The 13,934-nt window shown below is 46.1% G+C and overlaps 1 protein-coding gene across 1 annotated transcript in view; it reads left to right on the plus strand.

The window, feature by feature from the left end:
* Positions 1–13,934, plus strand: part of NEDD9 (neural precursor cell expressed, developmentally down-regulated 9) — a 60,261-nt gene that overhangs the window by 45,016 nt on the left and 1,311 nt on the right. The window contains exons 3-6 of the mRNA XM_053396909.1: positions 6,040–6,141; positions 9,897–9,998; positions 10,902–12,116; positions 13,750–13,839. Of these exons, the coding sequence (XP_053252884.1) occupies positions 6,040–6,141; positions 9,897–9,998; positions 10,902–12,116; positions 13,750–13,839 (1,509 nt within the window). The remainder of the gene's footprint in view (positions 1–6,039; positions 6,142–9,896; positions 9,999–10,901; positions 12,117–13,749; positions 13,840–13,934) is intronic.

The following is a 13,934-nucleotide window of genomic DNA, read 5'->3' on the forward strand; positions in this document are numbered from 1 at the left end:
TGACCCATCCTAGGAGGCAAACGCCACACCCAGGTTTTCCATCCTTGCTTTAGGAGATATGTAAGAGTTGTATGCATATAAATGTCAAGCCTGTATCCAAATCTAGACCTAGGGTGGATCCAGACACAGGAAAAACCCTCTATTATTAAGTCAGAAATTAGATCGTTATAACAAAAGAAAAAAATTCTATGGAAAACCACATTTTAAAATTTCCTGCTCTCTGGCGCCATCTGGTGTTGCATGTTCATAGCACATTCAAATTGCTGTTCCTTTACTAATGTAGCTGAGTCCCTGGAGGGTGTGTTCTTTAGCTCCAGGTCCCTGAAATAAACATCTGGAGTTGGGGCTGAAGCTGACATACAGGCTGGAATCTGCTGAACCTCAGGGTCCCTTCCAATTCTATGAAGAACAGTAGTTCTGGAAAGGGCACAAGTGCAGGCTCCCAGCACCTGTACCAAGTTCATCACTCCAGAGACTTCACACTGACTGCCAATCCCAGGTATTAATGGTGCACATCCTGGTTCCCTTTTGCCTCTAAAGAGAGCTCAGTACACACCTTCCAGGACCTTCCAGGGTAGGTTGTCTAGGCTAGGTCTCAGCCTTAGCACCCTGAAGTTAATGGCTCAAACCACCCCAGATTCTCTGTCAATTTGGACTAGGACATAGTAAGTTGCCTTATACCGGGTGAAACTAGTAGTCCATTTTAGCGTAGGAGAGGATGTGTCCATAGGGAGGACGACAAGTTAGTTCTTCCTAAGAAACAAGTGCCAATGTTTTTAACAGGGCGAGTGCTGTAAGATTTCTTTAGATGTGTACGATTCTTCTCCCTCGTGTGGAGTGTGGCTTTGGAGGCACCCGGACAAAAGTCAGTCTGTTTCTTAATCCGTACATTGCAGGACAAAGAGTCATTAGAGTGATTCTTCATCATTAGAAGTAATTTCAGAAATATGAGATGAGAAAATGTGCTGGGAAAACAAACCAATTCTCCAAACATAGGGATTAGAAACAAACTGCATGCCCTTGAAAATTGCACGAGTGTCTCTGCATCCCGCATTGTGGGTATGGAAAGCAACCACTATCAAATTTAATTTGGCTTTCATACTCTTGATTTACAACAGTACTCTGTGCTTGCAACTCCTGTTGATTTCAAGAAAATTCCTTGCACCTCTCAAAATAAAAAATAAAGGAAAAAGTCCTGGGCTGGGATGCAAAATTGTTTCTTTGAGTGGCCCAGGAGCCTGGGTAGCAATGCGTATATTACTATCAGAAGTGCAATATATTTAACTGCATCCCTGAAGTGTGAATGGGGATTTCCTTCTGTCCAAAAGCATCTCTGCACCATCTATCTGATCTGGCAAGGAAATTGCATGAGGAAGCAAGTTTCCACTTAGGTAGCTCCCTTGTTGGGTTGGGGCAATATGAACAAGTCTCAAATTTTATTTATTTTTTTGCATTTCTATCCCACTTTTCCCTCTACGGAACTCAAGGTGGTGTACACGGTTTCCCCCTCCCCATTTTATCCTCACAACACCGCTGCAGGGTAGGTGAGGCTGAGAGACAGTGACTGGCCCAGGGTCACCCAGTGGACTTCATGGTCGAGTAAGGATTCGAACCCTGGTCTCGCAGGTTCTAGTCCAACACTCTAACCGCTACACCACGCTGGCTCAAAACTCTCTATAGGGCTACAGCTCTGCATGCAGTCAACCAGTTGGCAAGTTGCCACCGCCAGCAGATTTTTATGCAGCTAGCTTTGGGCAAATGGAACTATCCCCAGGTGGAGAGGCCCATGTGAATGGCAAGCCTTACAGACTTGCTGCAGAAGTCATCTATAAATACAAGGGTCCACACAGGCAGTTTGGGGGGCACCCATGTAAAATAGGGGCTTCATTGTTGCCTTCCTCCTCCCATGTTGCAGTACACAAACCATCAGTTGCAGAGGGGAAAATCCAAAACTAGATTTTCAGGAATTTAACATGAAGCCCTGTGTATGTATGTGATTACTTGCGTATGTATGTATGTGATCATTTGGCCTGGTTCCAACAGCAGCACATTTCAACATTGCTAAGTTTGAGCATTTTCTCCATAGCTCGTATAAGCAGCCTGACGCCAAAGTTTTTGCATTAAAAGAAAGGATTAAAATTTAAGGCTGCCTGGGGAAGAGACTTTTGTTTCTCATTTGCAGTATCTGTTCTCCTAAAGGAAAGGTTTGCAACACCGCGGGGACTTGTTATTTATGTTAAACAGAATCTCTGCAACTTAAAGAGCCCCTGGAGGACAAGTCATAAAATGAGCTCTCCCCCCCCCCCCGCCGCTGCCTTTTATTTTCTTTGAAAAAAGTCATTTTGTTGCAAAGCATTTCTGCCGCAAGTATGCTTAGCATTCAGAATTAGTAGGCAGTCTAATAATAAACTTGTCACTGAGAGATCTGGAGTAGATATTTTGCACATTTGTCAATCCTAGGGAAAACATTGCTTTTTAAACTGTTTGGGGGCTTAAGGGAGGAAAGAAGGCTAAAACTGCTTTTGGCACTCCTTGGCTGTGCATGTGTGAACATTTGCAATTGCAATGGCAATTCTAATACAGTGGTACCTTGGGATGCGAATGGGATCCGTTCCGGAGCCCCATTCGCATCCCGAACGGAATGCAAGACTCGACGGCGCGTCTGCGCGGGTCGCGTTTCGCCGCTTCCGCGCATGCGCATGATGTCATTTTGAGTGTCTGTGTGAGCGGCGGAACCCAGAAGTAACACGCTCCGTTATTTCTGGGTTGCTGTGGAGCACAACTCGAATGTGCTGAACCCGAAGCACATTGAACTTGAGGTACGACTGTAATGATCATGATCATGATGATGGTGATAATGATGATGATACTGTATTTATACCCCACCCATCTGGCTGGGTTTTCCCAACCACTCTGGGCAGCTCCCAACCGATTCAAAACAGAACACACACACACACACACACACACACACACACACACACACAGTACACAAATGCATGATATACCACTTTGGGGGGGGGGTCTGCTTTGCTGTTTTCACTTCTGAAGTTGGACCATGGGCATACCTGATGAACCTGCATAAGTGACAAGTGAAGGTAGCTCTGATCTGGTATGAAGGGCAGTATAGGAATTTATTAAATAAATAAATCTTACAGCCATGTCAGCTGCACTACTTGTGACATCCTTTGCACCTAGCAAAAGGCCAGAGAGCAAATGATGGTGCTTAACAGATTTAAATGAAACACAATTCACTGATGGATAATGTGTTTTGCATGCACACGGTTCCAGGTCTGATCCCTGTCATCACCAGCTAGAAGGATCAGATAACAGGAAATAAGTTTTCCTGAAATCCTGGAGAGCCAGAGTCAGTGCAGATGATGCTGGACAAATAGCCTGGCCTAGTATAAGGCATCTTCTTGTGTCCCAAATATTTCTTTATTAAACCCTTCTTTAGTACATCAATATACAGCAAAACCATTCTGCATAATTGCATTAGATTTCTGGTGGGGGTAGCCATGAGATTTCAGTCATGACAACAAGAAGAGATTTGGAAAAGTTGCCACATAATGTGACCATGCATTAAAACAATGCTGTTTGCAAATAAATGTCTTGCCCAGAACTGTAGCTACATACTGGGGTTTGCTGGCATTTTACCAGAGAAATTAAAAGTAAATTTCATCTCCATTTGCCTTCTTTTAAATTAAGCAGCACTGCTTCCTAACAACACATTCTCAGGCATCTTTTTTGGTTCTGCGTCTGGGCGTTAATAAAAAAATTGTGCAGCTAAATAACATTTATTATTTTGGCAGTATCAGTTTCCTCTATAAAGTTTGTTGATGGCTTTAGTGTTAGTTTTTAAAAGTTGCACTTAACTGCATATTTGCCAGGGTGAGTCAGATGTTCATTCCAGATGTAAAGCATTTATTTGTTAACCCAGTTTAATCTGAAGCTGGTTTGTAAATTCAGATGAGGAGCTCCTTTATAGCAGGTGAAGAAAAATTAGTGATGTGATCAGAACTCCTGGAATTATTATTTTAAAAATAAATATAGATTTCCAATATACAACAGCAATTACCCCCCCAAAAAAGAGAGGGGAAATGCAAAAACAAAACTCCAACTTACCCCCTTCAGGATGGATCAGTCTATTTAAGAACACCTGGAATTCTTAAAGATCAGCAGCTGGGTCAGAATAAGCTTAACAGGTGTAGAGTTTAGTTCATGTTCCTTGCTGGCATATAGCCATACAACAAGACTCTTCCTTCTTGAGCTCCCCTTGACTCCCCAAGTCCTGAAATGGATTAGCCTGTGATAGACCCAGGACATTCTAAATATTGTCTTGGATTGAGGAAAGCTTCTGTCACAAGCACCACAGATTCCCACAGACTGTAGCTTGCATAGGAAGCTACAACCAACCATGGCTGTCTGCTGAGTGTACCTATATGACACGCTCGGAAATCCATCGCCCGTGTTTCTTATTCATGCATTGTTTTTGTGTGTGTGTGTACTTGAAATATGAAGCATCTCATAAACATAGGTATAAAGTCATTGGACACCCTCTCTGCAAACACTAACTCTGAGTTTAAATGCAGTCCCCAGTCTCATCAGTGTCACTTCAAGCTATCATTGCAGAATAAAATCCATGGGTGAATGTGGTCTATGTGGCAGATATGCTGGTTGGGTACATCTGATCCACAGCTAATCTCCATGTGGGCATGCAGATTGACCGTATTGCTGGCATCCGCCTGTCACAAGAAACAATGGAATGCTTCTCCAAGGGTGTGTGAAGTCAAATCATGGCATCAGCACAACAAAGTGACCTCCCCGGGGCATAAGCCTGGGCAGTGTGTGTGGACGTCCTGGGCTTCCCAGGCGACAAGACTCTGCTATTGGCCTCACTGACGTGGTCCAAAGGAAAGCTGAGCTACCGTATTTTTCGCTCTATAAGACGCACCAGACCACAAGACGCACCTAATTTTTGGAGGAGGAAAACAAGAAAAAAAAATTCTGAATCTCAGAAGCCAGAACAGCAAGAGGGATTGCTGCGCAGTGAAAGCAGCAATCCCTCTTGCTCTTTTGGCTTCTGGGATAGCTGCGCAGCTGCCTGCATTCACTCCATAAGATGCACACACATTTCCCCTTACTTTTTAGGAGGGAAAAAGTGAGTCTTATAGAGCAAAAAATACGGTATACGTTTGGCACCAGCTTGGCTGCAGGAGTTGCCAGAAGGAGGCGTACAAGGCAGCATCCAGCCATCTTAGGGACTTCACTTTGGATTTGTGTAGGGTTTACTCCTTAGCCCTGTATTCTCCCAAAGATATCCCACAAGGCTGTGGAGGTTTAGGATCAGAGTTTTCATTCTCCCAGATGGGCTTCCTTCCCAGATTGACTAGTAGCAGATAAATAAAGCATCTCTCTCTCTCTCTCTCTCTCTCTCTCTCTCTCTCTCTCTGTGTGTGTGTGTGTGTGTGAGAGAGAGAGAGAGAGAGAGAGAGAGAGCTCTCACACATTAGGCTGATGATAGATAGATAGATGATAGATAGATGATGATAGATAGATAGATAGATAGATAGATAGATAGATACAGTGCTTTTTTCTGGGGGGTGCAGAGGGACACAAACCCCTAAACATTTTGTGAATTTAAGTTTGGCCTCATTGAGGGGCAATATTTCAATATGAGTAGGAAAATGAGAGTACCCCTAAACATTTTTTAGAAAAAAAGCACTGCATGATAGATAGATAGATAGATAGATAGATAGATAGACAGACAGACAGACAGACAGACAGACAGACAGACAGACAGACAGAGACAGACACACACACACACACACTCACACAGGATTAAAGTTGTTATGAGCTATCTTAGGTATATATATATATATATTTACTCTCAAAATAACGATGGTTTGGGTTTTCCCCCTGGTAAAACTGCCATCAACTAGTGAAATGAATGTTTGTATAGAGACTCTTAACATGGTTGACCTGTGTCTGGCCAAGTGCCTCAGTATTTATGTTTTCCTGTCTTTCTCTTTGAACCCATAGGTAGTAACTCCAGTCAGGTCAGGACAAGGTTATGTTTATGAGTTCCCTACCAAATACCAGAAGGATACCTATGACATCCCACCGATTCGTCCTCTCCAAGGGGTAAGTACCAATAAAGCTGTCAATGGCTATTGAAATTAATCTGCATCTGAGGTCTTGGCATTTTATCTATTTCCTAAGTGTGGATCAGGTTTACTCATTCCAGATTTTTTTTTTTAAAAAATAATCTCTGACCAGATTGCCTTTCCCACTCTCTAGGTGGCCACAGAGTTTAATGAATGCACTGCATGTGGCTCAGAATTAGAAAATATGCATCTGTTTTCTAAGGGAATAATCTATCCAAGTGGTCACACAGAATACCTAAAAGCAAAAAGCAGTCTGTTGTATGTTTTTTTCCAAATGCTGTTTCTCAATTCAGATGTTTTCTTTCCTCCATATAAGAAATATTGGTCCCTTGAATACAAGTACAACTAGCTTAGCTGGACTTGCATACTATAAGAAAATAGAGCATACTTGCCTGTGTAGGTTCAGGGTTTGTCAGCTTGTTTTTACTCTGAGGTTATCCTGGCACAAAGACTGTGTCTCCCAGCATGCCCTGGGGCATCTGAGCAGGTTCTGTATAGCTCAGTAGGTTAGAATGTGGTGCTGATGATGCCAGGGTCGCAGGTTCGATCCCCACATGGGACAGCCGCAAGGGGTTGGCTGAGATGATCCTCAGGGTCCCCTCCCATTTTGCACAGGGACTTATGTATAGGTAACAAGTACCCCTTGAAATTGATTTGTGCTCCAGGCAGCAGCCTGCTTGTTGTATGATGGAGCCCTTCCTTTATACTGCATGTCTGGCTGGTGTCCTGCTTAGACATTTCAGAAAGTCTTGCTGATCCCCTTTGCTTCATGCCATGTTATATTGGGACTGGCGAAGAATGAAAGCATGGCTGTCATGTGTTAGGGGGACCCGCGCGAGTGCAAAATATCTGGGCGAGGAATTTCTCATTTCTGTCATGCATGTAAAGTTCCTCACTGGCTAGGAGTTCAGCGACATGGGCCTTCCCCATGACGTTGGTGGGGCAATCTTTGCAAAGAGCAAGCTCCCAAGAGAGAGGGGGAAATACCCAACTCAGCCCTTCCTGCTCCACATCTTAAGGTCCAGGGGGACTGTAAATGGCACACATATGTGCTGATCTCAGTGGAACAGAGCAGGGAGGGATAGTAGGGCAGGAGAGTTAATTCACACCTCATGAAAATTGTTAGGGATTAGGCATCAATTACCATCAGCAGCTGCGTTCATACTTCAGTGGAGAAGGAGCAGGGCGGCCGCTCTGAGATAAATCACAAGTGTCAAAGCTGCAGGAGGATCGAGCCCGTGTCAGAAGCCTTTTCCTGTAGATCGCTTTCCTGCGGTCATAGTCAATTTATTGCTACAGCACATTTTCCACAAATGCACATATGCTTAAAGCAAAAATTAAGCAGACTACAGTAATAATAGTACACAAGCACAATGTTAGAATATTATTATTATTATTAATATTATTAATTATTATTATTATCAGTGCTATTTTTGTAGAAAAAGAGGTGCCGGAACTCACCATGAATGTTCTCTTAGAATGGCAATAGCGCTCACCTGAGAGCTGCCAGAACTGAGTTCTGGCAAGTTCCAGCTGAAAAAAAGCCCTGATGATTATTATCACACTTATACCCCATCTTTATTCCAAGGTGATCAAGGTGGCATATGCGGTTCCTCCCCACTCCCCATTTGACCCTGTGAGGTAGGCCAGGCTGAGAAGCAGTGACTGGCCCAAGGTCTCCCAGCGAGCTTCAGAGACGATTGGTTGATTGGAACCCTGGTCTTCCAGGTTATTGTCAGACATTTTCACTGCTGTGCTACAGAGGATGGAAGCTGATGTTGGAATTTGGACACAAGGTGTTTCCCAGGATGGGGCAGATATCACGGGGTACGGGTATATAGTCTGAGGCTGCTCCTCAATGCCAGGTTGTCAGCTGAATCCTAGGTGGCCTCAGCAGTGCAGGGTACCTATGCCTCATTTACCAGCTACAGCTGTTTCTGGACTTAGATAAGCTGGGTGCAGTGATTTATGCTCTTAATAACCTGCAATTGGACTGCTGGAATGTTCCCTACATGGGGCTACTCCATCTTCTTAGCCACCCAAATCAAGCTGCATAGTACCAAGGTAGGTCAAGTTATTTGGGGGCAAGATAAAAGGAGATATACCGTATTTTTCGCCCTATAGGACGCACTTTTCCCCCTCCAAAAATGAAGGGGAAATCTGTGTGCGTCCTATGGGGTGAATGCAGGCTTTTGCTGAAGCGTGGAGAGCGAGAGGGGTTGTTGCGCACCGACCCCTCTCGCTCTCCACGCTTCAGGAAGCTATCAGCAAGCCTGGGGAGCCTGCTGGAGTTCCTGCAGGGCTCCCTAGGCTGCGGATAGCAGCCTGCTGCACGGAGCGCGGGGCGCGCTGAAGCAGGGCGCCCCGCGCTTCGGGCAGATATCTGCAGTGGGGGGGGAAAAATAATTTCCCCCCTTTATTCCCCCCCCAAAAAACTAGGTGCGTCCTATGGGTCGGTGCGTCCTATAGGGCGAAAAATATATATATCCCAAGTGTCTCTCCCTGGCAGTAAAATATATAATAATAAATTAAATCGCTAACCATTTATGGCCCTTTCATCACCACCCAAAATCAGCTGCCCAAGGCTACCCGCCTAACAGTTAAGGCCAGCCCTGCTAATGTACAAATTAAAATTTAACAAGCCACTGGAGCTCAAATGTTAAATTGCGGGCCTTCTAACAAAATACACAGCTTGTCATGAAAGTGGGCCTCCTTCCTGAAGGACTGGAAAGTAGCCAAGGTAACCTCAATTAAAAAGGGGGGAGGGGGATCCAAAGGGAAGCTGAACAATTAACGACTCGTTATGTAAGCCTTTGATGGCTTTACAAGGGGCGTAGGAAAATTCATGGAGGGTAGTTTTAATGGCCATTGATAGACCCAACAATGTAATCCTGTACATGTCTACTCAGAAGTAAGTCCCATTGGTTCAGTGTAAGTTGACACAGGATATCAGCCTAAATGGAACATGTTCAGGAGCTGTATGCCACTGAATAGCAGTAGTTAGGCAGCGAGTCCAGGGCAATTGCCATCATGTCTTGTTTGGGGGGCCTCTCCAATGGGGAAATAATCCCAAGTTTCCAAATACTTTTGAAAGCAGTGTCCTAGCCTAGACAGTGAGGGTTGATCAGTGGGGGCTCATCTTATGTCCATGTTCTGAAATTTCTCTCGTACACATTTCTCTTCTACTGATCTGGAATCTGTCAAAACAATTCCAAATTCTACAAAAACCACATTTGATAGTGATCGTGATAAGTTAGTTGGACTCAATGGTCTGACTTGGGAGTTAATCCAGCCACTCAATGGGTAATCTTGGACCACTTGTTACTTATTAACTTGATCCTACCTCACAAGGTTGTTGTAAAGAGTGAAGAGACCACATAAGCCGCCATGAGCTCCTGGAGAAAAGTTGGGATACAGATGTCATGAATAAATAAATATGACCCCAGTCCTTCAGAAATATATTTCCAAAATACATCGTTCTTTTCCAAAACTGGAAAACCGGTCCTTTAGGAAAGCATGAAAGCGGTCTGGAGATGTCTTTGCATGTCACTGTTGTTGTTTGTTGTTCTTTAAACCCCAAGCAACAGCAAGTAAAACCCCAAACCTCATCCTGTTTGTTACAGAAGTAATTCCCAAGCAAAGGGGTAGAGTGGGGTTGGATGGATTTGAAATGGCTGTGGGTCCCTATGGCGCTTTCCTCCGTTTGTGTTAACGTGACTCTTCTCTCCTAAGATTTACGACGTCCCCCCTGCATCATTTAAAGGTCCCGCACACACCGCCCAGATGGGGAACATGGAACCTCAAGGGGTCTATGATGTGCCTCCTGCAAAAGGCGTAAGTCTATTCCTCCTCCATTGAAAACAAACGTGTAATTTCATGCCATGTCGAAGGCATGTTTGAACAAAAAAAGTACATTTTGCATTTTACAGAAGAAGCAGGGAGCGCTTTGAACTCTCTAGCCCTTTCAACATTCCCCTCAAGCTTGCAGCTCGCTTATTTATTTAAAATTGTGATAAAGATAAACTTCGGAGTGTAATTACTAGCTTTACGTAAGGCATTCTTGTAATTAGAGTTTTGAAAAATCAACACTCGTGCAGCGGGCTGATTTGGATCTTTCTGCTTCACCTGAGAGGAGTTCATCCGTGTTGCTTCATTGTTTTCCCAGTTGTTTTGTTGGTTTCTCTGTGGCTCTGACTGCCTGGTGCGCCCATCCTCGTGGAAGTTTCCCATCAGGGCACACATTCATGCACAACCTGCTTATGTGGTCTTCCCTTCTGCAAGATGCTGCATAACAGGCTTTGCCACAGAGCACCACAGTCATCCCAAGCTACATTTTTTTTTTTTTGAGACATGGTGGGTCTCTTGGCCATTCCCGAACTTCCTTCCTGTTGGTGCTGCTGCTTTGGGGAGTGCAAACATCAGCTAAAAACACAATATAGTGCTTAACACAGCTACCGATAAACCATCTGGGTTTCCATGGCGGCACTAATCTTCCCTGGGTACTGAGGAGCAATTAAATCATGTGTCTGGCCCAACCTGGTCTTACTGAGCTGTGACCATGCTGATCCAGAGATTGCAACACCATAGCTGAGCATGCATTCATCTGGAAGCCAGTGCAAGCATTTATGTTGACCTGCCTCAGTGTCTTAGATGTCTTCACGAATTAATCACAGGCCTCACGGTATGGAGGCGATGCCTTTTTGCAACTCATGGCTTTTTCCCACTTTCGTGTTCCAGATCTACTCAGTCCCACCTTTGGGGTGCAGAGATGCTGCAGATCCCAGGGAGCGCTCGCCCGACTCAGCCTCTTGCGTGAAGCATGATGCGAGGCCAGAAGGTGTGTACGACGTCCCACCTCCCATGGCCAAAGGAGCTGCAAAGGAAACCGGGCAGAAATGCGTTTGCAGCCCGCCTGCCCCTTCCGACCTCCCTCCACACCAGCAAGGCCTGTACGATGTCCCAGTGAGCCACCAAACCCCCTTTGCTGGGCAGCAGATAGCTCCCCAGATGGACGTCTATGACACCCCCAGAGGAGTCCCATTCCCCGGACAGCTCTTGGGATTTGGGGATGGTGAAACCAAAGAGGGTGTGTATGATGTGCCTCCGCAGGTGACACAGGACACTAAAAGGCTGCAGGACATGACGGATGGGATGAACAGGCTGTCCTTTTCTAGTACAGGGAGCACCAGGAGCAACATGTCCACATCTTCCACAACGTCAAAAGAATCGTCCTTTTCTGCCACCCCAGAGAAGGACAAGAGATTAGCGCTGGATCCTGACGCAGCCATAGAGAGACTCTACAGGCATCAGAGCACGGTAGAGACCACTGTCTCCAGCTTAATGGCCTTCATCAACTCCGACTGGCGGTCTTACGAGTACATGGAGAAGCACATCAACAAGATCCACGCAGCCGTCGAGAAGGTGGAGCAGTCCCTGGTTGACTACCTTCATTTTGCCAAAGGAGCTGCGGCCAACGCGTCCTTCCTCTCTGAGCTCAGCCTCTACAACAAGCTGAGGAGGGAGCTGCAGAGGCTGGAAGATTCGCACCAGATTTTAACCCAGACCAGCCACGACCTCAGCAGCTGCAGCTGGTCCTTGAACGTCCTGGCTGTCAACAAGGTCCAGAACAAATGCGACGATCTGGACCGCTTTGTGATGGTGGCAAGGACGATCCCGGACGATGCTAAGCAGCTCACCACCAGCATCAGCCTCAACGCCGAGGTGCTCTTCAAGCAAGGGCAGAGCGGCTCTTATTTGAAGAACACGTCGGAGATTGCAGATTACGTATATGACAGCCCTCAGGCCCAGACGCTGCACCCTGGAGACAAGAGCCAGGGCCATTGTGCTTCTTTGTCACCCCTCCTTTCCAAAGACCAGCATTGCCAGTGCAGCAGCAGCAGCGATGGCTCGGAGAAGAGCTGGATGGATGACTACGACTATGTGCACTTGCAGGTGAGTACTGCTTCGCTGGATTAAGCCAGGTTTGGGGAAGGGCTGTAGCTCAGTGGAAGAGAACCTGTTTTGCATGCCAAAGGTCCCAGGTTCCAGCATCTCCTGGTAGGGTTAGTAGATGCTGAGATCCTGGTGGGCTGACAGCAGTGGTCTGACAGCAGGTTCCTGGGCTCAGCATCCTGCTTTCAGCAGGGACAAATGCTTTTGGGAAGCGGCTTACAAGCAGGGCAGGAAGGCAACAGCCCACCTCTGTGCTTTGTCTCCCAGGAACTGCTGTTCAGAGCTATACTGCCATGAAACATGGATGTTCCTTTGAACTAGAATGAATATTAGCAATAATGGATATCTGTTGGCCCATTTTCCATGAATCCTTTTAAATTTCCCTTTAAAGCCATCAATAATAATAATAATTTATTATTTATACCCCGTCCATCTGGCGGGGTTTCTCAACAGAATATTAAAAATATGAAAAAACATCAACCATTAAAAACTTCCCTAAACAGGGCTGCCTTCAGATGTTTTCTAAAAGTCAGATAGTTGTTTATTTCCTTGACATCTGATGGGAGGGTGCCAGTACCGAGAAGGCCCTCTGCCTGGTTCCCTGTAACCTCACTTCTCACAGTGAGGGAACCGCCTGAAGGCCCTCAGCACTGGACTTCAGTGTCCGGGCTGAACAATAGGGGTGGAGATGCTCCTTCATGTATACTGCGCCGAGGCTGTTTAGTGGCCATCATCATAGGTCAGGAGCAGGATAGCAATGAGTCACATGGCATCAGTGAAGTTAACTCTTTATTCAAAGAAACTCAGTTGGCCCAGAAGGCCAGGCCTAATGAGCAAAGCAGCTTGTCCCGGTAGATCAGGGGTCGGCAAGGTTTACCTTGCCTGGGCCGGTTCACTCCAGCGGAGATCTCTCCATGGGCTGGATCGCGTGTGTGTGCGATTTCTGGCGCCGTGGAAGCGAGTCCCCGTGCCACGCTGGGACATTTTAGGGCAGCGCGCGGGGACTTGCCAAGCGGGCGGCTCGTGGGCCGGTTAAACGACTCCTGTGGGCCACTTGTGGCCCATGAGCCTTAGGTTGCCGACCCCTGTGGTAGATCTTGCCCCTACAAGGCCTGAAGGTCCCCACCTTTCCACTGTTGTTTAAGTCCCCTCCTCCCCCCGGGTCCTTTCCAAGCAATCTGAGACTCCATCGCTGTGCTAGTCTTTGCTCCTCCCTCTTTGGGCCTCTTCTGGTTCTGGCTTCAAGTGCTGCAGGGGAAGGTGGAAATCCCTCACACTGGCACCCATTTTCTGGACAGCAGCTCACCCCAGGGTATGATGTCTCAGTAGCAGGCTGTTTGCCCCATCTCCTACCAATGGCTATTAGTCACAGTGGCTGTGTTCTGCCTCTGAATGCCGGTTGGTAGGAATCGCGTGGGGGGAAGAGTGCTGTCGCTCCTATTGGGATCATTTCATATGGTGAGCTCTCTCTGTTCTTGTATCCCTTCCTTCTCCTCAATGATAACAACTGGAGCGAGAACATAATGAAATACCTGCTATGCAACAGCTACGCTCCTGGCTGGTTGTCATCTCAAGAGATGCACATGCATGACATGGCTTTCTTTGTTTTGTTTCTTAAATGTTATCCAATCAGGGGAAGGAGGAGTTTGAAAGGCAACAGAAAGAGCTTCTAGAGAAGGAAAATATCATCAAGCAGAGCAAGATGCAGCTGGAGCATCACCAGGTAAGAGTTTGTGGAAGCGCCAAAAACAGCAAAAGAGGAAAAGTCACAAAATGCCACTGAATGGAGAATTTATGGGACTGTCTCTTTAAACCACG

The sequence above is a fragment of the Podarcis raffonei genome, chromosome 7 (genome assembly GCF_027172205.1).
Source record: "Podarcis raffonei isolate rPodRaf1 chromosome 7, rPodRaf1.pri, whole genome shotgun sequence".
Lineage (NCBI taxonomy): Eukaryota > Metazoa > Chordata > Lepidosauria > Squamata > Lacertidae > Podarcis > Podarcis raffonei.